The 25525-nt window shown below is 44.2% G+C and overlaps 1 protein-coding gene across 1 annotated transcript in view; it reads right to left on the bottom strand.

The window, feature by feature from the left end:
* The window catches only part of LOC111153728 (dedicator of cytokinesis 5), a 210776-nt gene that overhangs the window by 51290 nt on the left and 133961 nt on the right, over positions 1-25525 (bottom strand). The window contains exons 22-31 of the mRNA XM_022512914.1: positions 24222-24356; positions 21589-21700; positions 20800-20870; positions 20106-20212; positions 18121-18257; positions 12341-12436; positions 7791-7889; positions 4714-4808; positions 3181-3259; positions 1295-1395 (exon numbers count right to left, since the gene is read on the bottom strand). Of these exons, the coding sequence (XP_022368622.1) occupies positions 1295-1395; positions 3181-3259; positions 4714-4808; positions 7791-7889; positions 12341-12436; positions 18121-18257; positions 20106-20212; positions 20800-20870; positions 21589-21700; positions 24222-24356 (1032 nt within the window). The remainder of the gene's footprint in view (positions 1-1294; positions 1396-3180; positions 3260-4713; positions 4809-7790; positions 7890-12340; positions 12437-18120; positions 18258-20105; positions 20213-20799; positions 20871-21588; positions 21701-24221; positions 24357-25525) is intronic.

Here is a 25525-nt window from a genome sequence, read left to right on the forward strand (position 1 = left end):
TGCCTTCAGAAACCAGTGTAAAATTCTTATTTGAAGACTTCTCATACAAAAATAAAACAAACTTCTCTTATTATTCCTTTTAAACAAAACATCTAATTTTATTATTTATATTAGGTAAGCATATGTACTCAATGTCAGGCATGTAATAATCAATACACGGTAACTACTTCTATTCATTAATACTGTTGTTGATGCAACTTCTACTAAAAATAAATCTTGAAAAAAACTGATTTGTGTTTCTCTAACATTAATAAAAATGCTTTCCCAAGGTGCACCTTTGCCCATATGCATATATATTTTATATGGCCTGTCCATAGTCGAACCTATCAAAACCAGAATCATTAAGCCTAAGTAGCCACTCTGTTCACCAGACTCGGGGTCAACTAACTTTTCATTGTTTAACCAAATTAAATCCATCCTTAAGAGAAGTTATGTCATTTACGATAGTCTAAACAATAAGCTTAAGACGTCCATCTTAAAAATCAGTTTTGTCTCCATACCCACCCCATAGGGAAATTCATAAAACCGGTTTTACTTTTATCTTTGAGATTTAAATCTCAATCTCTAAACCACCAATCTCAGTGTTTTAGGGAGAAACCAGGGGTAAACAAATACCGAATAATTTGCCTAGAATCCCAGACATCCCGGCAAGGGAACAGAGCTCAAATTTCACAGCCTTTAAGTGACACATTTCTCATGTTCTATTTAACTACACAGCCTTGAGTTTCCAGGCTCTCCGTGAACTCTGAAACAGACCGGAAAGGAAAGCGATGAAAAGCTTCCCTAAATCTCTCATCGCTTTTGGTCATACATCCACATCGAATTCCGAGCCAGGAATCTGGAGGGATTTTTAGGGGATGTGTGAGTCCTGGCTCCTCTGCTGACGCGATGGAGAGGTGAAACAGTGTGGTGTGAGAGGGAGAGGTGCTGTGCCTGCAATGTGGGCATGATGCTGGCAGATGGGCCGCTGTTCGGGGAAACGGGAGTACAAGCCAGCCCTGGTGCCTCTCCAAGTACGGATTCCATTTAAAGAAAATTGTGACGGTTGGGGCGCCTGGGTGACACAGTCGGTTAAGAGTCTGCCTTCAGCTCGGGTCATGATCCCAGAGTCCTGGGATCGAGCCCTGCATCAGGCTCCCTGCTTAGCCGGAAGCCTGCTTCTCCTTCTCCCTCTGCCGTTGCTCCCCCTTCTTATGCTCTCTCTCTCTCTCAAATAAATAAAATCATAAAAAAAAAAAAATAGGAATGGAAGAATCACCTTGCCAATCTTAAGCAAGTTTAAGAGGACACTTACTTTTTGACAATTTTGTTGCGCTTGGCTTGAGAGAAGGTTTCAAGCTGAAGGGATTCGTGGGTGAGAAACGCTACTGCCAAGTGGAAGTAATTGTTCCAGAGCTGCTCAAAATTGATCGTGTGGGAGAAAAGGAATGGAAAATAACATTAATATGGGTCAGAGTAAAACAGTGCCACATGGTAGACATTCACTCACAGGGAGTAAGGAAAAAAAACAAAATAAAATCCACCAGGCCCCATTTTCTTTCTCATGTTTCAATTATTCAGCCCTGAAAGTTTTAACACTTACTATTAAGGCTTTCTTTCTTTCTCTTTTTTTTTTTTTTTTAATCCAGACTGCTCTATTTGTCTTTACTCCTGAGGTAAGAACTGCTGCTAACAAGAACACCCATTTATAGTAAGTAGTTTGGCAATACGGATCAAAAGCCCCCAAATTCTGCCAAGCTGCTGAAATGGTAAATACTTTAGGACTTTATCCTGGCAAAATAATCATGGGTATTTAAAACTATTTAAAGCAAGGAGGGCCTTCACGGTGTTATTTAAATGACAGAAGATGGAAACCATCTAAACGTTCCTAAGAAGAACTCGGTTAAATAAATCATGACTGTACTCAGCCACTAAAAGTCCTGTGAAAACATTTAGTGTCATTGAAAAGATGATCGAAAAAATCGTATTAATGTTGCCAAAGAACTGCACAGCTTGACTGCGTCTTGGCGTATATACGTAAGGTCTAACCAGCAAATACAGACACTCCATTTTAGCTCATATAGACACACACGTATGTCTATATAAATGCAGATCTAATCTCCTCTTCTGACGACTCTCTCCAGTTCACAGATACAAACAAAGCCACAGGACAGAGCAAAAGCACATCACCAAGGAACTGTGTGCCGCATGGGGGCGGGGACCTTGCCTGCCTTCCCCAGGGCCTAGAGTGGTGCCCTGTGCCCATAAATACTCTAGTATTTGTCGGACTAATGCAGGAGGAGCGAGGGGCCACCTGTTTCACACAAGTGTGTATATGAGCCTCCCCTGAGAAATGAAACCACGTGCAGGCAGAGAACTGTCTGCAGGTCCGTCTGCAGGCACACGTGTGTACATGTATTTGTGTTCATGGCAACGGCAGAAGGCAGGACGTTTTGTCTTTCTTCTTTTTTTTCTTTTTCCTTAGCCATATTTTCTACTAGTCCTTTTTAAAAACAAACAAACAAACAAACAAACAAACAAAAACCTGTACTATAGGGCGCCTGGGTGGCTCAGTGGGTTAAATAAAGCCTCTGCCTTCAGCTCAGGTCATGATCCCAGAGTCCTGGGATCAAGCCCCGCATTGGGCTCTCTGCTCAGCAGGGAGCCTGCCTCCCCCTCTCTCTCTGCCTGCCTCTCTGCCTACTTGTTATCTATGTCTGTCAGTCAAATAAATAAATAAAATCTTAAAAAAAACCAAAAAAACAAAAAAAAACCCTACACTAGTTGGGGCGCCTGGGTGGCTCAGTCAAGCATCTGGCTTCGGCTCGGGTCATGATCCCAAGGTCCTGGGATTGAGCCCCACATCAGGCTCCTTGCTCAGCAGGAAGCCTGCTTCTCCCTCTCCCACTCCCCCTGCTTGTGTTCCCTCTCGCTCTATCTCTCTCTGTCAAATAAATAAGATCTTAAAAACAAAACAAAACAAAAAAACCTGTATTAGTTATACACACAGAAAAAAAAAAAACTCTACTTGATTGTGTCTGGAGGACAGAGTGACAGGACTGTGTGCTTTAGGGAAAGGAGAAAAAACAAGAAAACTGTGCCGGAAAATGATAAAATTTGAAGTGACATTTTCCAAAATGCCACAGTTGTCTCGCTATGGCTGAGAATTCAAGGAGCCTCCTAGGTGAGTAGCACGCTTACCTGAAGTTCGAAGCTTGCCTGATCCATGAAGAGCTTCGTGAGAACCTCGGTAAACTGATTTATCGCACGGAGGAAAACTCTGTGGGAGGAAAATACCAGATAAAGAAGGCAACTTTCTGCTCTTCCAAACATCTCCCACCTACGGGAAAAACCAAAGCAATCTAAACCTGGACTCGGCAACATGAGACCATCAGCTCCACCGAGGTCATCAGAGACCAACGCCAGAGCAGATGGCCCAGGACACTCAAGTGCAGTTTCTAGAACTGACTATAAGAGCCACTCAAGGCTGCATCACAATTTAGCCACTTGAGGGTAGAACTGGGATGACCAACCAGGTCCCCGGAGCCTCAGGGCTCCTCAACCCTATTGCAATGCTTGTCTTTCCAAGTCTAGAGATACTAATGAGAGTTTTTCTTTAACCTGTATGTAGTTGAGAACGGTTTTTCTAATCAGGTATGTGGAGTTAACAACTGTTAGAATGATTTACTTTATTTACTTCTTCCAAAAAATTCTGAAATCTTAATATTATATATGTCATACAATAACTATGATATAATGATACATTATATATAATATGATATAATTATATATTATATATTATATATACAACTCTGAAATCTTATATATATTTATATATATTTATTTATAATTTATATATATTTATAAATGTGTGTGTGTATGTATACACACACACACACACACATAAAATTCTGAAACTCTGAAAAGATATATATATTCAGCTCATTTTGCTCCCATTCACTGAGTATTTTTATGGTCCAACAACTGCAAGCACTGGCTTTTAGGTTTTGCCTTGAAAGAGAGGGTTCTTGGTCTTAAGATGTTTACAACTTGGTGAGGGTCACTTGCAACCTATAATAAATCTAACCATGACCCAACAAAGAAGACGGAAAATTCGGCGGAGGGGCTGTCAAAGGGGTACAGGACATCAAAGGAAGAGAACGCCACGTCCAGGTCAGAAAGGCTTCCTCTGGAGATGGCATTTGAGAAGGACACTGAATGGTGGCACGCTGACAGCCAGGGCCTGGTTATGCGGGAAGGCACTGCGAGTGGAAGCAGCAGCCCAAAAGGAAGCACGGAACATGTCCAGGGAGCAGGAAGAGGCCAGTTTGGTTGGAATGCAGGCTGCCCATCGAGAGAAAGAGTGGAAGGTAAGGGTGGAAAAGCAGGGTGGCCCAGGCCACAGACGCCTGTCCTGTCATGATGATGAAGGCCACACGGAGCTGCGGAAGGGCGCTGTGGGAGAGCCGGGGAGGAGGTAGACAGGAGGGCAATGAGGAGATTACACCTGAGCGAAAAGCCTGGGACAGGACAGCTGCAACAGCCCAGGGGAAGGCAAGAACGTGATCCCAGAACCAGCATCCCAGGAACAGGCGGCTCCTTACTACTCTACAGAGCATGGCGTCCCACCAAGAGATTTAATGGCACTCCCTGAAGGTCAGATAACTGGTCACCTGGTCACAAGAACCAAGTATTCAGGGTCAAAGGCCTCACACTGGGCCCAGGGTGTCTTACCTGCTCTGCGTCATATTCATGACCATCCAGTCTTTGGCATAGACATTCTTTCCAATCAGATCCTTAAACATGATGAAAGTCTCCATGAGGAAGTCCTGCAGAGAACAAAGGAGGAATATCTGGGGGAAAACTAGGTGACAAGAGGGAGCACAGCTTCAGAACAAGATGTCCCACGCCCATGATTACAGCCTATCTTTTTAACGAGAGTTTTTAGGGATCCAACAAAAACAGAAAAGTTGTCCACATTTTATAAATGATAAAACTGAGGCTGTGAAAAGGTAAAAGAGTTGCTTAAGGCCATAGAAACTGGGCAGTTGGAGAGTGGGAAAGAGAACTTGGGGTTCTGGACCCCAAATTTAGAGCCATGGTGTTTTTAGGCCTCTGGTGCCGAGTTTATCCAAACAGATCTACTGCGCTGAAACTGAATTTATCAGCAATTGTGATATTTCTTGTAACTCTGAGCCCAATTCTCCTTTATTATTATTAGAACAGAAGAAACCTGCTATAAATAAAAAGCAAAGTCATGATTCTTCCTATTCCAGGAACGTTCCCATGGGTAGCCTGGGGGAAGGGGCCTAAAGGGTCCCTCAAAAGTGTCAGCAGCAGTGGGTCACAACAACAGTAATAACTAATAACAAAAGAACACGCAGCACAGTATCTGCAGAACAGCTCTTCGACTCAAAAGGGGACTGTGAGCAAAAAGCAACTTAGAACAATTTGGATTGAAATTCAAAGCTAAAGAGTTTTGAAAGCTTTTTATTTATTAGTTAGTTAAATTTAGACATTTTCCACTTGGATTCCTGAGTTGAAAACCCAGGCCAATTCCTCTGGCACTAAATCGTACGGTTCTATCTCATGAGTTACATCATATAGCAGAAGGAATGTAGGAGTTGGGAAGCAGGCGGCCTGGGTTCTATTTCTAAGGATGTTCCTCTGAGACGGTGGGCAAGATGGCCGACTTCTGGCACTTGGGACATCACACAGCACCGGGAATGGGAACAAACCTCGCTGTGATGTCTGTGTGACCCCTGACTCTTCCTACAGTTCAATGGAGCGTCAAACTTTTCTATCCTCAATTCTCAAATGATGGCCATATTTCATGAGTTTTAAAATTTTTCATTATACATTTGAAGTATACCCACCAATTTCTCAACTACTCTATTAACTCTCTCAAGTCAGTAAGAATTTGTGGTTTGTGAAGCAAGGATTAAATTTAGAGGCTGGTTATTCATTCCTGATGCTGATTCTACATTCAACTCTCTCACTTCCCAAAGTCTTCCGAGTGATTTACTCAGAAGGCAGCAGGAGGGAGGGAAAAGACAGTCTGTAGGAAGTCAAATGGTCTAGCTATACCCCTCAGGCTTGCCCCTGGTGACCATAGCTCCCTCAGGTGGATACTAATCCTTTTTAAATTAGATAATACAGGGGTAAGAGCTTACCATTGTTCTGGAAGACAGGAGTTAAACCTGTTTGTATTTGCTTACTCAATGGAGCCAAATTGTCAAGAGCTTGAATTTAGTATAACTTTCCTTCTTCTACGCTTTCCGCTTTCCGCTTTCCGAAGGAAGTTTTCAAAGAGTCGCTAACTATTTTTGGGTTAACTTTATTTTACATGACAAGAATAAAATTACTACTGTAAATAGCTAGCTGCATAGGCATTAACCTCAGGCCAAGCACAAAGCTTGGTGATTACCAGGTGTTCACCGATTGGATACCCTTTTACATTAACCTTCGAAATAGGTGGTGTCTTATAGACAAGGAACCTGAGCTTTAGAGAAGTTAAATAGCTGGCCCAAAATTTCACAGAAGGAAGCAGAATGGCCAGAATTCAAACCCAGATCCGGATGTTCGAGCCTATGTTCTTAAACCGACTCCGCCTCCTGCCTGTGGAGGAGAAACGCTGCTACCTCAGCTTCCACCTCCCCTCTCCCCTCCTCTGTTCCTAATTCTCTTGCCCCTGGTCTCTGCAGGCACAGAGACACATCACCTCACTGCAGGTCCCCAGCACCACACTGCCTGCCAGAGCATGGCTTAAGTGCAGGTTCATGGAGGCCTTCAGATTAGGTCGCCTGGTTCACTGAGTAGGAGTAGATCGCTGGACCCACTACTATCACCATTACATAGTACTACTATGACTCCCACTACTGTTCAACAGCCCTTTCTTCCTCTGCAGTGCCTTGTGTGTTTTTCCATCATGTGGACCTCACAGAAGGGAAGGTGACTGGCAGAGAAGGAGCTGGATATCCTTGGGTGCACGGGCCACATACTACCAGTACCACATAGCTAGAAAGTAGAAAATCTAGAGCATAAAGAAGATGGGAACATGCATGGATGGTGGGAGACTGTCCGCAGCAATGACTAGTGCAACAGGACACTGGACTGCTGATCCAGCTGAGTCTGGCCCACTGCTTTACGAGGTAAGAGGATACTTTCAGGGACTTGTTAATAGCCACTAACAATTCCCTAAGGGGAAGGGTCCTGGGGAAGCAGCCAGAGGCCTAACTTTGTGTCTTGGGCAACCTTTGGTTGTATGTTGATTACTTACCATGAGAACAATTTTTTTGTTCAAAACCAAAGAGAACAGAATATTGTCAACTGAAGGTGACTGATATTTGCCCTGGCAAATACCACCTTACAGATGTTACAAGGGGCAAGTATGACTCTTCTTGTTTCCCCTTCCAGGGACAACTGAAAAGGATGACACCAACCACATCTCCGAAGCAGTACTGTGCACAGAATCCTTGCCATGACGTAACTACTCTCCCTGAAAATGAGGCACTACTCTCTTCTGAGAGCAAAAAAGATCTCCCAGATGGTTCCAAAGGAGGGTTCTCTCTAAATCCAAGAGACTCAGAGGGTGAGTGAGGGCCTCCTGGTGCATGTTTTATAGTCTTCAAATGCTATCACAGAGAGAAAGTAAGAATCAACCCTTTCCTTTTTGTCATCACTGTGGATAGCCATGCCGCTCTGGAGGTGGGCGGGAAGGGAATTCTGGAGTCAGGATGCTCACTTCTGTTTTTGTTTTGGCCGGATATAAGAGGTCTCAAAGTTACCAGGACCCAACGGAGACAACTTACAATGATGTCGTGTCTGGTTTTGAAAGTGCTGATGTAATGGCTGTAGTGGTTGTCGTCCATCTGCCGCAGGATGGCAATCATACACGCCACAAAGCTCCCCTGGAAGGACAGAAGAGACACAAAGCCAACAGTCCTGAGGCCCCCAGATGCCAAAACAAGATCTGTGCATGGGGACTTTGGCTGTTGCCACCCAATTACCAAAACAGGGACCCTGCCAACCTGGAAACATTGTGCATTCCAAAGGCTAAAAGGCACACACTTTGCTGTTTCTGCTTAAAATAACCTCCTTCCAGGTTTGAGTTAAGGAATGTGGCGGGCTTTGCTCAGCCCTTTAACAGTATGACCTGCAGAATCCTGTAGGTCAGCGGACATGGGCTCTGAGATCTCAGCTAGATCACTGGTTAGAGTACAACGACTTGGGGACGTGGAGTTTCTTGTTGAGACAGAGCTGTAGTCCATGGAGAAATGTCTGAAATAGCACAGATTTAATTTTGGAGGAATGCAAGGAGGAAAAAGATCGTAAAACTGAGCACAAAGAGCAGAGAGACAGGGAAATGAGTACCTAGAGCACTTCAATGTCATTCTTCCAATTCCAGAATCCTTCAGTCAGTTCCTGCCAGCATGTTATGCATGTGTGATTACAGACAGGTTGTGAAGAAAGGGACTGAAGGGCTTGATGATTAGCATCAAATTATATTTTTGAAGTCAGGCATTACATATTCAATGTGCTTTCCCCTCATCCAATCACATTTGAATCACACACTTGATTTTCTGGCCAAAGGGCAAATATCTAGGGGGAACGCCCTCTTTATTTATATAGTTATTTAAATGAATTGGCATTGAGAAGATGAATATACAGCTATTTGGGGAATGGAAGGAATGACTTCCTAAACACAAAAACAATGAATGAGTACTCTCTGGGGGGCGCCTGTGTGGCTCAGTCAGCTGAGCATCTGCCTTTGGCTCAGGTCATGATCTCAGGGTCCTGGGATCGAGTCCCACATCAGGCAGATGTGGGACTTCTCCCTCTCTGTCCCCCCTACCCTCTGCTCTCCCTCTTTTTCTCTCAAATAAATAAAATATTAAAATCTATGTGGCTATTCGTTTATGTGTATCTTGTATTCTTTTTTAAGTTTTAATTAATTTATTCATTTAACATGGGGCTGAAACTCATGACCCTGAGATCAAGAGTCATACACTCTCCTGACTTAGCCAGCCGGGCACCCCATCTTGCATTTATTTTTACTCTCATATTTTTGGATTTTTCTTTTATGACCCCTAAACAGCTACTGCTGTTATATAGACAGGCCACTGAATATTGTTTGTTTATTCTGAAACTGGTCAGTTTAACTAACTGTTCATTACTTTTGTTAAAATTTTGTTAGGCCTCTTGGGCTTCCTAGAAGTGGTAGTCATTTCACTAAAGATGACAATTATGAAAGTTATCTTCTCCTTTCTCAATATATATAAAACGTCCACGTGTGCGTGTGTTATCATATTAGCAGCAATTGATAGAAAAGTGCTCAACTGTGTTGAGACTAAACAACTTGATTCTCCTTTTCATGACCATCAGGTTGCCTGGTGACTGCATGTGAACTTCTCCTTCCATTAATTTGGAGAAGATGTTACATCCATCACATATATTTTGGCATCTATGGAGACAGGCATAAAGTGTTTTTCCTTTTGTTCAACTGATGTATTTTATTCACAGATCCTCTACCGAAAAAAATTCCTTTCTCTCTCTCTCTCTCTCTCTTTTTTAAGTAGGCTCCACGCCCAATGCAGGGCTTGAACTCACACCCTGACTGAGATCCAGACCTGAGTTAAGATCAAGAGTCAGATGCTTGGGGCACCTGGGTGGCTCAGTGGGTTAAGCCTCTGCCTTCCAGTCAGGTCATGATCTCAGGGTCCTGGGATCAAACCCTACATTGGGCTCTCTGCTGGGCAGGGAGCCTGCTTCCCCCCCTCTCTCTGCCTGCCTCTCTGCCCACTTGTGATCTCTGTCAAATAAATAAATAAAATCTTAAAAAAAAAAAAAAGTCAGATGCTTAACCTACTGAGCCACCCAGACGCCTCTAACAGGTCCTCTAATTCTTAACTATTCTTGTGTATGAGGATAAGCTATATTAAGACAAGTATCTATACTCAATCACTTATTTATTTGCATATTTCTCTCTGTGACTGTATCTTTGTTTCATCTGTCTTTCCCTTCTTAGATTTATCTTACTCCTGAGTTCTTCGTTGTTTCTCTCTGCCTCTCCACCACTCCCTGTTATCTCAGACATTAACTGCTCCCATCATCTTATTTTAACAGAAACACACAGGGACGCAGCTCCTTTCACATTCAAATCCCCACCCTTCTCTTCAGAAACACAGCCAACATTCTTGAGTTGGCTGAAGCTTGTAAAATAACGAACAATTTCGCTACCAGAAGAAGCTGAACAGGTATATTTAAATTAAGATATGTTAAATACTACCTGAAAACCAATCTATCATTTCCTAAATACAGTTCTCAACCTGCCCTTACGTTCTTTAAACACAGGGCAGCAATGGGTTGGCAGTAACAACGAAGGGTACATCTAGTGTCTACACCTTTAGTATGAGATCTGAATCCTTTTGTGTTTTGGATCACCTTGAGTCTTAACCCAGGGGGTGATTCTCTACATTCTTGTTTGGATCAGCTCAGTCACTAGATGTGAATCTTACAAGGCACATCTTGACATTTCTGCCCTGGGCATTGCCTCTGCCAAAAAGGCCCCTCCCTATACCTCCACACTAATCCCTCTTCCTTCTCCAAGTCTTTGTCCAAATTTTCCCTTCTCATGAAAATCATTCTTAATCATCTCATTTAAATTTGTAGTTCTGCCCTTTTCTTGTACCTTCTTCTTTTTTGTTATTGTTATTGATAGTATATAAACTTTTCTAAGGTAGTGATTTCTGTTTTGTTCACTAATCTACCTCCAGTGTCTGGAATAGTGCCTAGCTTACAGTAGTTTCTTAACAACTCTTTGTTGAATAAATGAATGGCTTTCATTGACTGTCGCCATTTGAGGTGGTTCTTTTCCTTCTGTCCTCTAAGATCAAATCATAGCTTTTAACTATCATAAGTAATGATGCAACATGATTTTCCAACAGTTACCTCTGGTTGCAAACATACTTTTTCATCTAATTTGACATTCAGGAGGCGGAGAGATAGAGGCCAGGGCAAACTGAAAAACATGCTAATCATAAGTTCTTTGAAACATTTGTGGGTTTTTTGAGCCAAAAGGACTGGACAGTACCACAGGGCACCCATCTACAAGCACAGAAGTGGAAATCCAACGTGGGGGAGATGGAACTGATCAGAATTCCTCTCTTGATGACTAGAGTGCATAGTTGGAAAATATTACCTGGTAAGCTGCCTGGGGTGGGGCTGGCTGCCATGCACGGCCTAGGCAGAAAGCTGACTGCCAGGGACCCCAACCTCAATTCACCCCCTGGTAGTCTTGCAACCTCACACAGGTTTCCTAACCTCTCTCTGCAAGTTTCCTGAGTTGAAAAATGCAGCCATAGAAAGAACTGCCTCCTGGGATCTGTGTGAGGCTTCCATGACATGTAAAGCCCTGGGGCCGCCTAGGTGGCTCAGCCCGTTAAGTGTCTGCCTTCGGTTCAGGTCATGATCCCAGGGTCCTGGGAATCCCTGCTTAGCAGGGATCCTGCTTCTCCCTCTCCCCTACTTGTGCTCCCACACGTGGTCTCTCTCTCTCTCTCTCTCTCTCTTTAGCACACACAGGCACTCTTTCTCAAATAAATAAAATCTATTTTTAAAAAAAGGAAGAAATATAAGTGCTTAAAATAATTTCTGGCAGATTAAAAAAAAAAAAAACAAAAACCAAACCCACTATTATCATCACTACAGCTAGGAGCTCTAATATATTTCCCATTATCGTTCTAACTGGGGTAGATCCAGACTGAGCATGCACACCACATACTGAGAATTAGAACGCAATTACTTGAGATAACAGAGGAAGGACTAAATGCAGCCACCACAACCCATCATCTTCTGCTCACAAAGGCTCATGTTGCTCTTAAATGAAATAGTCAACAAATATTAAAATAGCATGTGGTCGAATGGGTACCAACTTAACCTACCTGCGGGGGGCCCACACATCATCTCAGGCTCTGCTGGAACATATTACAACAGGCTTGTCTAATCTTCAGTAGGAAAAAGGTTCCTCAAGAATGGATCTGCATATTTTGTGTGTACAGGGGCCCAATAACTCTCCCCCCTCAACCTCTCCCACCACCCTGTGAGAGCACTTCCCCTCAAGAGAAAAATCAGCATTAGAATCAAGATCTGCAGGTGGTTAGAGCCAAGGTCACTCATCAGGGAGGGCTGGAAAGTTCTAGAGCCCGCTGATGGCCCCTGGCAGCTGTGATACACAGCGCACAGACACCGACGGTGAACTGGGATGAGGGGGGCCTGTGGGAATGGTCTAGAGGACTCCCAATGGGCAGGTGGGACACTGAGAAGCTGTGGTGGCCGCAGGGTCCCCTGACGCAATACTCACAATATGGGGAGACTGTCGGCTCATCCCAATCACGGTCCGGTTGATCCTTCTCAGCAGCCGCTCCATTATCAGCTGGATGTGCATCGCAGTGGGGCCCTATGGGGGAAACATGGGAACTGACCCACTTCTTTTGACTCAGCTTCACTTTTCCTCAAAACACCTTGGACAGGTGAATTTTCTCCTTAAGCCTCATTCAGGCTCTTCCCTGAAAAGCAATCTCTTGTCCAAAAAGGGGAAAAGAAGTTCACAGATGAACACATGCTGTTACTTAGGAATGGGTTAAAATGATTAGGGTTAGCATATAAAAACAGAGCGTGGGCATGTCGGGGAGAACGCCTCCCTAGTAACCCAGACCATCCGTGTTCACTGCAAGTTCACTGTGGCCACCAATTCAACGGAGTTCCGGGAGGACCCCCCTGGCATGAGAAGTCAGTCCTGACGCTGAGCACATGCAGTGGCCCAGGAGAAACAGGCATGTGCACGGGAAGGAAAAGGCAAAAATTCAACGTTCTTGCCACCTTCTGTGTAGGAGGAAAAAAAAAAAAAACAAAAAAACAAACAAGAAAGTCAAGTCAAGGAGATTGCTATTGATTGAATGTTTGTGTTCAAAGTCATAGGCTGGGGGCACCCGACTGGCTCAGTCAGCTGATTTAACTCTTGATCTTGGGGTTCTGAGTTTAAGCCCCGCACGGGGCACAGAGATTAATTTTTGAAAACCCACAAAAGTCATATGCTGGTCCTTTAACTTTTTTTTTTTTTTAAGATTTTATTTGACAGATAGAAGTCAAAATGTGGTAGAAGGGGGGGGGGGGGGGGGGGGGGAGAGGGAGAGAGAGAGAGAGAGAGAGAGAGAGAGAGAGAGATAGAGGAGGAAGCAGGCTCCCTGCCTAGCAGAGAGCCTGATGCAGGACTCGATCCCAGGACCCTGAGATCATGACCTGAGCTGAAGGCAGAGGCTTAACCCACTGAGCCACCCAGGCAGCCCTGGTCCTTTAACTTCTTGTGTGATGGTATTTAGAGATGGATTTCGGGGAGCCAATTAGGTCATGAAGGCGGGGCCCTGGTCTTATAGGGTTAGCGTCCTTATAATATGAGGAGAGACACCAGAGAGCTGGCTTTTTCCTTCTCCACACACAGACTGAGGAAAAGCCATGTGAGGACAGAGAGCCAGCAACCATCTTCAGGACAGGAGGGGAGCCCTCCCCAGGAACCCGACCACACGGGCACCCTGACTTTGGACTTGCAGCTGCCAGAACCGTGGGAAATAAATACCTCTTGTTTAAACTGCCCAGTCTGGGGTGTTTTGTTTTGGCAGCCTGAGGAGACTAACACAGGATTTAATATTTTGACTCTGTCATGTGTCACTCTGAGCAATTATTTAACTTTGTTGAGGCTCCATTTCCATAGCTGGAAAAAAAGGTTCCCTTACAGGAATTAGCTGGGCTGGTGTACACAATAAATAGTGCCTCACAAATACGTATTCTTCTTTTTTTTAAAGATTTTATTGATTTGAGAGAAAGAGAGAGAGAGAGCACAGAGGGAGATGGAGAGGCAGAAGCAGGCTCCCCGCCAAGCAGGGAGCCTGAAGTGGGGCTCGATCCTGGGACCCCGGGATCATGACCTGAGCTGAAGGCAGAGCCTTAACTGACTGAGCCACCCAGGCACCCCACAAATACATTTTCTTTATTTCTCCTTCTCTCCTGCTTGTGATTTGATGTTATATTCATTTGGCCCCAAGCTAGCAATAGTCAACCTTGTCTTTCGAAGCTTTTATCCATTCTGGCTTCATGATAGATATTTTGAAACTCCAGGGTAATGTTTCAAATAACTAAATCACTACTATATATAGTTTCATTATAATATCAAGTATTGTTAGCTTCCCTGTCATGCCTCCCTTCTTTCCTTCTTCATTTTTATTATACATTCACTTGCTTTCCATTTCTTTGAGGGAACGTGATCCATAGACCTTGCCTCTCTGTTGAAGCATTTTACCCTCATTCCGTAGTGAGACCACACCCCAAACCCGGCTAGGTGAGTGAGTCCCGCCGGCTGGGGTGGAGGGAGGAAACAGAATCAGATGCTCTCAGAGCCCTTCAAAGATTCACCTCAGCCGGAGAGCTGGGGCTTGAAGGACAATGAGCAGAACACAGGATCCTCCTAGAAGGGCAGCTCCATGATGGCAGGTGCTTCCCTCTCTTGTTCAGTGCTGCACTCAGACCTATCTCAGCGCCCGGAGCGTGGGCGCTGTTCAAGATGTGTCTGTGAACTGAACCACAGCTCAGGATACCGAACGAGAAGGACCTTAAGCCGGATATAAGGAGAGCACAAACGGAAGTGGCAGAGTGGGGGACTCCAGGCAGGCCTGGAACAGGAGCGACCTTAGGGAGGGACCTACGGCAGCTGGACTTTGAAGAATGTGGGCAGTGTGGAGACACAGCTTTGGGAAAAGAGGAATCCTGGACTATTGAAAAAAGGCATAGGAATCCATGTCAGTAATCAGAGCCTGGAATTTTAACTGAGGAAATGGGGGGATAGGGGAAGACATACAGGGTTGGTTTATACATTTAAGAATGCTTATGGTGGGGGATAAAGCCGTATCATTATTACCATCACCGAAAATTTATCCAATTTACTAATTTTACAGAAGCTCCAAGATCAATAATCTTGAATGCTTCTGCTCATTACAGGGAACGTTATTAGGAAGACAAAAAAAAAAGCTTCCTCAAGCCAATTAAATCTTTCAGCATAAAATGTAAGTACATTCAAGTCATTTCCAAAGGGTCCTTCTGCATGTATGAAGGCGGGCAAAGATATTATATTAAAATTTTTATATTAAATATAAATCCTTAAATTTAATTAATTTAATTTTATATTTATAATAGATTTTTAATATAAATATAAATCTATTAAAGTAAATCTATTTATATTATATAATATATAAATATATTTACATTAAATATGTTATGCTAAATTTATATTAAACAGATTTAAATATATAAATTTATATAAATGTATAATCATATACTTTATATACAATTTATACAAATTGTATATAAATTATGTAAATTTATATATTTTACTTATATGTAAATATATATTTAATAACATACAATTATATATTTATAAATATAATAAACTAATGTAATTTTACATTAAATTTATAAAAATATAAATATATTTATAACTTAAATATTATTTGTTATACTATTTAAATTTTATTATTTTAATGTCATATATAGCAATATATATTATTTAAATATAAATATAAATTGAATATAACAAATTTATATTAAAAATTTATATGAAAATACATTATATTAAAAACAAAACATGGGGCACCTGGGTGGCTTGGTCGGGTAAGTGACTGCTTTTCCCTTGCCCTCTGTCCCTACACCCCACTCGTGCTCTCTCTCTCAGATAAATAAAGTCTTTAAAAAACAAAACAAGAGAGTTCCGGAGGACGGGAATGAGAATGGCGGCCTCCCAGTCTCCGGCCCGGAGGAGCTGAGAGCTCGGGGCCCCACTCCTCAGTGCGCCCTCAGAGAAAAGCGCCCAATTACTCCCATCTCCCTGGCCTCCGGCCGCGCTCCGAGCTCACTGAGCCTGCGACGGTTCAAGGTCTGGAGTTAAGACTGCCCCACAATGCCAAGGTTCACTGTAACTATGCCAGTTTCCTGAAGGACCAGTGTCAGAACCAGAAAGCGATCCACCACTGCAGAACCGCCCTCAGGATTTTCATGCTGTAAACTAGACAAGAGAAGATAGAATCTCGTGGCATAAGGAGAGGGAAAGAGACAAATGGTGGATGCAGATGAAGAACCATCTTAGGGCTCGGATTTATTTTTATGTGCATAAATTTTGTGTGTCTATCCTTCTTCATAATGCTCACTTTACTGATGCCCTGATCCAGAGACATTTATGTAACTCCCCTGTGTACAAACCAAAGAATTCCCACCATCTCGTGCAAATAGAAGGCCCTATATGGACAGATGGTCAGCAATCCCAGCAGGCCAGAAACTCAGCAACTTATGAGAACTTTCTACCAAAAGAACTTGTAACTAACTGTTTAAGCCATAAAAGGTTGTAATTGTTCAATAATGCTAGCTTTGTATATTTCTAAACCTTGTATTACTTAGGTTGTATTTATACTACTGTGTGTCAGATCTACCTTCTGCATACCTCCAACAACAAAATTTTATAAGACTTTAAATTGCCTTTTTGTCTTTTCTTTCTTTTTTTTCTTTTTCTTTTCTTTTTTTACAAAATAAAAGTTGGCCATAATGAAATGATTGAGACAGCCATACCCATTCAAAAGGGAAAGTAAAGGAAGAATTCAGTGTTTAAAAAAAAAAAAACAAGGTGCGTCAGAGTGGAAGAGACCCAAGAGGCCATCCAGAACAATCCCTCCATGGTATGTAAGGGGAACTCAGGCATCTACAGATTTGCCTAAGGATAAAGAGCTACACATGCTAATACTGGCACCAGAAAACGGCCCAATTCCCATGTTTTAGATTAACCCTGGATCATATACACACAATGGAGCCTTGACTAAACCGAAGACCCTGGTACACTGTTGTCAACTCAAGCTTGGAGCTTCATTTTAGTACTTTGATTACGGAGTCATAAGAGTTACTTTTTAAAAATATTCTTATCATCATTAGATGATTGGTTACATTTATTTATCTGTTGTAAAATCCTTGGTTAGGAATCAAATCCCCAGTCATAAAGTTCCTTGGGGAAACTTATTATATTTTATTTGGTTTCTAGAAACACACTTAAGAAAAAAAAAGAAGAAGGGGAACATGACCTATAATTAATAAATACCCAATAAATAACACAAATTCTAAGGTGGGCTGCAGGGGCTCAGGGAAAGGGTGGGGGTAGGTGGAAAAGGCATTGGCGTTCTCCAGTACCTCCGCAGCTGAGGCGTGAATTGGCAGAAATGCAGACGTGCCTGTGTGAAGAGGAGGCAGGCTGTGGCCAAACTGGGGTGGGCCTTGAAAGGTGAGCTAAGAATTTAGCTATGGGAAAAGGGACAGAGTGTTCTTCAACTCCTTTAGCAGAACTGAGCCTAAACATACTGGTAAAAGAATGGCTTAGGCAAAGCCAAGAGTGTCTTCCTTGCTCTGTGGGAACACTGGTGCCAGGCAGACATTGTGGGGGGGGCAGTAGGTATGGTTTGTGCACAAATGAACACATTCTGCCAACTTTTCCAGCCTCCTGAGAGTGGCCCTGCCTAGGCTATGGGCTGTGTTATCTCTAGAACAAGGTAAATCCAGGCAGATGAAGCCCCAGGGTTTTGGAGAGGATGGGAGGTAAGGGAGAAGATGCGAGATGAGAAAACACATCATTTCCACCAGGCTCCAAAAGGAAGGATTGGTGTCAGAGAGAGTATAAAAATGAAAGCATCTCAGAAGCTCAGGTACATCTACAACAGTCCTCTCAGTACCAGTGGTAAAAGAGGGCCAAGGTTTCTGCATAAAAAATCTAAACAGGCCTCTGATTCTTCAAAGCCCCCTCAGGGATCTCCACCGTGGATGAGCCGGGAAAAGCAGCCCACCCCAAGTGCCAGCAGCCCGCGGACCTCTCCTGGACCTAGATTTGCAGAGCAGGCTCTGGCAAGCAGAAGCCTCTCTGATCACCTCAAAACCAGCCCCAGGACCCAGGTTCTAAACCGCTGGGGCCAAGCCCTGAGACAAGGAAGGCTCTGAAGTCATTCTTGCCCTAGGCAGAGGGACCCATGTGCACTGTGGTCTGCATGGGGTGACAATTCAACTCACCACATCCTTCCTGTCCAGCACTTCCAGGATGTTGCTCAGAAGCTGCGAGCTGGCTTCATGGTCGGGCTTGCTGGAGTTGTCATCTAACTGGCCGCTGAGCTGGTCTATCAGCAGCGGCAGCAGCACATCTCTGCACTCTGGGGGAGAAAGTGCACCCAGCTCACCAGCTGCAGCACCCACCACCCCCACCGGCCCCCAGGTGCCCCGCTTCTGCCTACAACTCTCCCTCTGCCCGATACCACAGGTGACCTCTGAGCTCCACCCAGTGGGAGCACAGCAGCCTAGACATGGAACTTCAGCCCTGTAACTTGATTTTAAAAGCTCAGAAAATTACACCCATCACAGGCACATAAACAAAAAGGTTTCAAGTATTCAACAATGTCTTTAGCTAAAAAAAAAAAAAAAAAAAAAAAAGCCAACTTGACAGCCAGAGGCAAAGTCCTACAAAAGGAATAAATTAAGCCAGTCACACTTGTAAAAAATGTTTGAAAGCTTCCACCGAATGGAGAGAATGGACTCTAAAATTTGTATGAATACCAAGTGAGCCTTCCTAGGACATTGTGATGTGTTTCAAGGACATCCTGATGTTTTGGCAGGCATATGAGCTTCACAAAATAAGGGCTTATCTTTCTATGATGTCTTCCTTCTGGGATCCTCGATACTAGAAGACATTATTATGATGAGGCCAGATGTTCTGGACGCTAACGGAAATGACTGTTAACAGTGAGAATACTTCCTCTAATTGGAACACACAGTGCCTGCTAGCTTTTGTGCTCAAACAGCCCATTTTTATCATCTTCCGTATCCTTTCTGCATGCTTAGAGGCAGATATATCATAGTGTATGAAGATGTCTAGTAATATTAGGTTTTCTACTTAAGAGCATTCACTAGCTTTGTACACACCTCCAACAGTGTCCTTATAACAGTTGGAATTTCTAAGCAAAAATTCACAGGGTCAGAAAATTTCAGAGCCAAAAGAGGCTATTGATGTGATCCAGTTCAAATCCTCCCTTCCGTGGAAATGGAGGCTAAGACTTATAGAAGGTTCCTGGTGTGTCCAAAGTTATATAACCAGCCCAGAGCAAGGCCAGGAGGCCTGGCACCAACAACCCGCTCACTTTTCCCTATTTCTGAGGAGTCTTGCTGGTGCCTGGTGACCTTCCAGGCAATACACACAACATGGGGTCACCCTCTGGAAGCCCCTCACCCTCTGGTAGCCCCAAAACAACTTCCCAGAGCAGCCCCTCTCTGGCAAGTTTTGGGTTTATTGGGGAAAGACCAAATATCAGACCGCTTTCCCATATCAGCTTGGGGACAAGAGCACAGTGATTTAGACGTGGTGGCTGTATGCTTGCTCCTAGTCACAAAATGAAGAGCATTTCATCCATGTTAGAGTTTTCTCTCCTCCACGCCCTCTGGCTCCCCGACAAAGCCCCGAGGCCCCTCTAAAACCTGTGACTTAGAGCGTTTGCCAATTTCTGTGGTGTAAATACAACCACTGTGGCCCATTTTCAGTGCTTCATGTGACATGACCGAGCATGGAAGTTAAGAAGAGATACACACATCTGCTCTCCTGAGCTGGGGAGGGGGGGCAGGGAGGAGGGGAGGATAGCACAGCCCTGTACACCTGCTCCCTGGCTTTTCAGGTTATGCAACAAATACAGGTCGAAGAAGACACATTTGTTGAAAAGAACCATCTTTCCTGTTTGCCTGCTGGGGTATGCCATTTGGAGGACAAAGTTCTCTAATTACTGAAAGACTGGATTGTCCTCATTGAAAAAAAAAAAAAAAAGTCTCGGATCCTCTTGGAAATATTAAACTGACTCTGTCTGCTCCTTAAAACCAGTTTCTCGGGAGATCCCGGAGTCCCAACCAGCTACTGGCAAGGTCATTATTGACATTTTTTAAAAAAGCAAGCAAGTGCTAGCTGGAGAAGCCGCCAAGACTGGAATTTCGGCAAGCGGTAGTTTTTGTTGAGGACGTACCCGACTGCCGGAAAAGACTGCTCTCCACTATCTTGGTCATGCAGTTCAGTTTTTGGCGAACTAACTGGTTGTCAGGGATGCTCTGGATGAACTTGCAGAAGAGCACGCTGCAAGAGAGATACCAGAGGTTAGTTATTTTCCTTCTGTCCCACTGAAGGGACCATTACACAGCTCCTGTCGACTGCGAGATCCCGGCGTGGAGCGTTTTCCCTGGAAATCTCCCCCAGGCGGCCTGAGCGTCTGCCCCTCGGAGGTGAAGACTGTGCTCCACATGTGCTGTAGCTCTCAGCCTCAGAGCTGCCTCTGTTTGAACTTGCAAAGCACAGTCACGTCCATCCCGGCTGTGCAGACCTGCCTGAACGCTCCTCCCCTGCAGGACCCTTTCGCAGCTAATTCCACCCGCTGTCGCTCACCGCCTCTTTGTATGGCCCGGGGGCTTGGGTAGAGGGCTGGAAGCAGATCATTATGTATGTTCTTCTAGTTAATTTCCCATCTGCACATCAATTCTCCAGAGAAAAGGGCAAACCTCACTCAGGGGCAGGCTTTGTGTCTCCTTTTATATTTTCCGCAGAAACGGAGCCCCAGAAGGGGTTCCGCTAATATGGGTTGGAAGACTAACAGAATGTGCAGCAGCCCAGGCCCCAGGCAGGGGTGGCTTCTTTGTAAAAGTCCACGAACTCGCTTTGCTGTTTACCTGAGCTCCACGGGATCAAACACAAGTTTGACGTCGTTAATGATGCTGGGAAGGTACTTCAGGGCTGCCCCCTGTCAGAAAAATACAGAAAGGCAAATTCAGTTGCCAGGCAGGACGAACACAGAACACAGAATTCCTTAATCCCAGGAAGAAAAGGCTTGCATCCACGTAGGGAACTGGACACAGACACTCTCGCACTAGAGAGGAGAGCTCAGTGTTGCTAAAGGTGATGCCTAGAATGTTTTCCTGAAAGGTCAGATGGCACGGCTTTTCTTTTTCTTCATTACCAACAGGTACTGTTTGTTTGGAATTCATCTTTCTATCTAAGGAGGTCGTTAAGATCTTGACATCTTCCTCACAAGGTGGCCATCAAGAACAAAGAATAAATAATGAAGTACAGATCTGAATCCTCAGAGATGGCATATTTTCCATGAAAAAATTGGTAATGATGAACATGAGGGCGACTTTGGGCTTCTGGGAAGAATGGGGGAACTTAGGATAAAAACCCGTTGCCTGTGACACTGGGATCAACTGGCTGAATTCACAGACATCACAGGATGTCTAAAAGGATAGTTTGTCTGGGGCAAATTGCCATTTGAGAATACAAAAGGACATAAAAGTTAAAACACGGGTTTCTCCCTTTGCTTTCAGTAAGTCATACTAAAATTCACAGGCCTTCCACGAATATGATTCACTTTGCTTCTCTCCCACCGCGTCCAGTTCTATGTTATCACAGAACACGCTCAGAGACAGCAAGGAAAGGGACGCCCGCGCTGATACCCTGCTGACCTTTATCTTGACGGCTTCCTCCAAGGGCCTGTCCATGAGCATATTGAAAGCGAGAAATAGCTGGCGGATTGAATTATTAAATTCATCTCCGTCTTCACTTTGGCCGTAAAATCTTAACAGGAGAAAGAGAAACAGTGGTCAGGTTTTCCACCTTTAAAAAGAAATTTCTGAGAAGATCCATCACCTGAGCAATGCTGGAGGCCTGTGCCTCCCTGGTCACCACTTGAGACTGCGTGAAGGGAAGGTCAAAGGGTGCACCAAGGAGACGCCCAGTAGTAGGCTAAGAAGATATTACCACCTGGACAAGAGCACGTAGGAACCCGTGCTACAGTCCCACCACAGAGCTCTCCACTTGGTCTGCTATGGTCAGCCAGTTGGGAAGAACTCCCTGGAAGCTGAATGAGGCTGTCCCTCCTAATGGTGTACGGGCATTTCCGGCAAAGGGGGAGCAGCAGGAAGCTGCTCTGCCTGAAGGATCAGATGTGAGCCCCGTGCACATGCCCAGCCTCCTCAGCTCATTAGCAGAACACCTGATACGCAGGGGACTCCCCCAGCGCACATTACCAACCCACACTCTTGCCGCAGCCTAGCCTCCAGTGTCACTCCTGCCCTCCTCCCCCATTCTCCTCTTCTCTTCTTACTGGACCCACAATGTTCTGAACCCAACACGGTCTACAAGTTCCGGAATGCCATTCTCTCCACTGAAGTGGCCAGCTGGGTGCTGACCTGCTCTACGACAGGGCCTCGTAGCATAGGAGAACACCTCCCCTTCGCTGATTCCTGCTGGTTTTGATTAAGGTATTCTTGTTTGTCTTCGGGATCTGTCCAGCCGCTGAAAGTTGGTTCTTTCTCATAAGTAGAAATCAGAGGTCTTGGGCACATTTCTCAGAAACACGGAAGTCCCAAATTGTAGTCCAAGTGCATTTACACTGGATGGCAATGGTACCACCAACTGGTCAAGAGTAGGGATCTTCCGGCATCAGGATTTTTACTTGGGTAAAATCCAAACTCCTTAGGATGACCTGCCAGGTCCTACTTCTCCTGTCACTCTGCTGCTGCTCCCCACTCCCTCACTGTCATTCCCCATGCTCCCAAAGCACTGGCTTCTCCTAATTCCTCACACAGGCTCTACAGAGCCTCCCACACACCCTCACTCCTCCTCCCTAACACCAAAAAATTAAAAGGCAAACAATTAACATTAAAAAGCTTGCAATGTACAATATAGATCAAGATTTTAATTAGCTTTATTTTTTTAAAAAAATATTTTATTTATTGGGTGCCTGGGTGGCTCAGTGGGTTAGGCCTCTGCCTTCGGCTCAGGTCATGATCTCAGGGTTCTGGGATCAAGCCCCACATCGGGCTCTCTGCTCAGCCGGGAGCCTGCTTCCCCCCACCCCCTGCCTACTTGTGATCTCTGTCTGTCAAATAAATGAATAAAAAAAAAACGTTAAAGATTTTATTTATTTATTTGAGAGATTGAGAATGAGAGAGAGAGAGAGAGAGAGCATGAGAAGGGGGAGGGTCAGAGGGAGTAGCAGACTCCCTGCCGAGCAGGGACAGAGAGCATGCTAAAATGTTACTAGGAGTAAAACCATAGGTAAGAGGATTTCAAGTCTAGACCTGAGCATTTGTATTGGTTTTAACTTGGTATGTTTCAACAATCATAAACAAAATTATGATTGTTGAAACATACCAAGTTTAAACCAATACAAATGCTCAGGTCTAGACTTGAAATCCTCTTACCTATGGTTTTAGCATGCTCTCTGTCCTGTTTCCAAACCTGCCTTAGCAATATATTTTCAGTTTGGAAATCCAACTCTTATTGAAAGGTAGAGATGACACTGGGGTTGTGAGCATTCCCAGGACAGTTACGTCCTCATTCTTTGTCTCTGCTATTTCTTTTTAAAGATTTATTTAGTTTAGAGAGAGAGCAAGCAAGCAAGGTGGGGTGCGGGGAGCAGAAGGAGAGGGAGACATAGAATCTCAAGCAGGCTCCACATTCATCACAGAGCCCAGTGAGGGCTGATCTCATGACCCTGAGATCACAACCTGAGCCGAAACCAAGAGTCAGACGCTTAATTAACCCAAGTGCCCCATCTCTATTTTTGATGGAGCTGTTATTTTAGAAGTTTAAGCTGGGAATTACCATATTTGGCTTAGTTTCATCAAGTAGCTGAGCATGACGTCAGCAAAGAAACACACACTTGAGGGAACATCTCCCCAATGACAATGGCCACCATTCTCCATCCACCACCAAGAGCTCACGATCCTAGAATTGTACACCTGACATCATCATGAAGTCCCTTGCTGCACTAAATGCAGTCTTGCCATAGGAACCTTGACTCCTAGAGCTGTCATCACCAAATAAGGCTTTCATCAAGCTGCATATAGTAGCCACATACGTCCCTAATCCTGTCATTACTGCCCTAGAAATTCTGCTGCCTTGAAAGGACTCTGGACCAGACTTCTCCAGGGGTTTCAGAATCTACCACCATGTTCAGCCTTGGAGTTCTGAAATTTGGCAATTCCGTGATCCAACTGTGATCAGAGCGCTGAACACAGAGCATGCAGATTAAGGGAAAATCCGTGAAAGAGAATAAACAGCATAAACGTCTTACTGCAGTTACCATTACCTCAAGTAGAGTACTCTGGATTGGATGATGAATCGAAACAAGTACTTTAGGGCTTTCAAAGCAGCAAAAAGCAATTCTGTCTTGCTGGAGTCATCTGCATTCGCCACATAAAAGTTCAGTACCTTGGAGAGTTTCCTTAAAAGGGTGAGAAAGAAAAATGTCAGTGGGGCAAAATGGTACTCTGAGGTTTGAGGTATGTTATATGAGAAGAGGACTTGGCATACCGGGGAAGCAGAAATAACAACTATAATGATCTCTTCTAGAATATGCCCTGAGTAGAGAAACTGACTCCTTTGCAGTTTGGTTTCCTCACCGCAGTCTAAGTTTGGAGCATCCCTAAAACTTAGAAATAATGGGTGGTTTCTTTCCTTAGCAGGATTTTTAAAAAGAATCAAAAATGAAAGTTGAAAGGATTCAAACCATGAAGACATTTTAATCTCCAGTATGTTATACACACATTCTCAGACGTTCCTGGAAGGAAGGGACTATATGCCTAACGTAGTCACCTTAAAAGAGGTCTAATTCCTTTCACTCTGCCTGAACTCTTTGGGAGTTACAGAACGGTGAGGATGAGAAGAGAAGCTCCATCTGACTCTGGCTCAATGTGATGACAACCATGGTTTCTGGGTATCCCAACAGATAACACTGGGCTGGGATGTCAGATCGCTGTGTCTTTCCAGAGTCTAGGCATTTTCTTAATTGTCTGCTGACTTACACTTTGAGGGACACTCATAGCTTGACCTTTCTTTCTGTGAATCTCTGAGTTTTCCTAGTATTAAGAAAAATCCACAGCACACATGTCAAACTGATACAGTCTTGTAAAGAAACCCAGATTGCTACTTCCTGGAGTGCTGCACTCGACTCTGTGGAATGAAGATCCAGGGAAGTGATCCACTTGGATCCACAATGAAGATCCACATGCAGCTACCACCTGCTTGGGAAGTGAGGCTACTGCATGCAGAGAAACCTGTCATGAGTGTATCTGCTGCTTCTCCCAGCCCAGCGGGCATCACGTCCACCGTGTTTGTGGGTGATTACGCTACGTTACACCTCTTTTCTGTCACTTACACTTGTAACACTGCTGGACCTCTCTTGCAAATCAAACCAAGAACTTCCTTGTTTAGTTCAGAAAGAAGATACGGGACTCTAGGACCTGACCTGAAAAGTCAGGTCAGCAGCCAACATGATAGATTAGCAACAGCGGCTGGCATTGACCCGGCATAAACCGTTGTCAGAAAGATCTCTGCCGACTCTTAATCTCACAAAACAAACTAAGAGTTGCCCAGGGGCGGGGGGGGGGGGGG

This window comes from Enhydra lutris, unplaced genomic scaffold (genome assembly GCF_002288905.1).
Source record: "Enhydra lutris kenyoni isolate GAN:26980312 unplaced genomic scaffold, ASM228890v2 scaffoldscaffold3, whole genome shotgun sequence".
NCBI classification, from domain to species: Eukaryota; Metazoa; Chordata; class Mammalia; order Carnivora; family Mustelidae; genus Enhydra; species Enhydra lutris.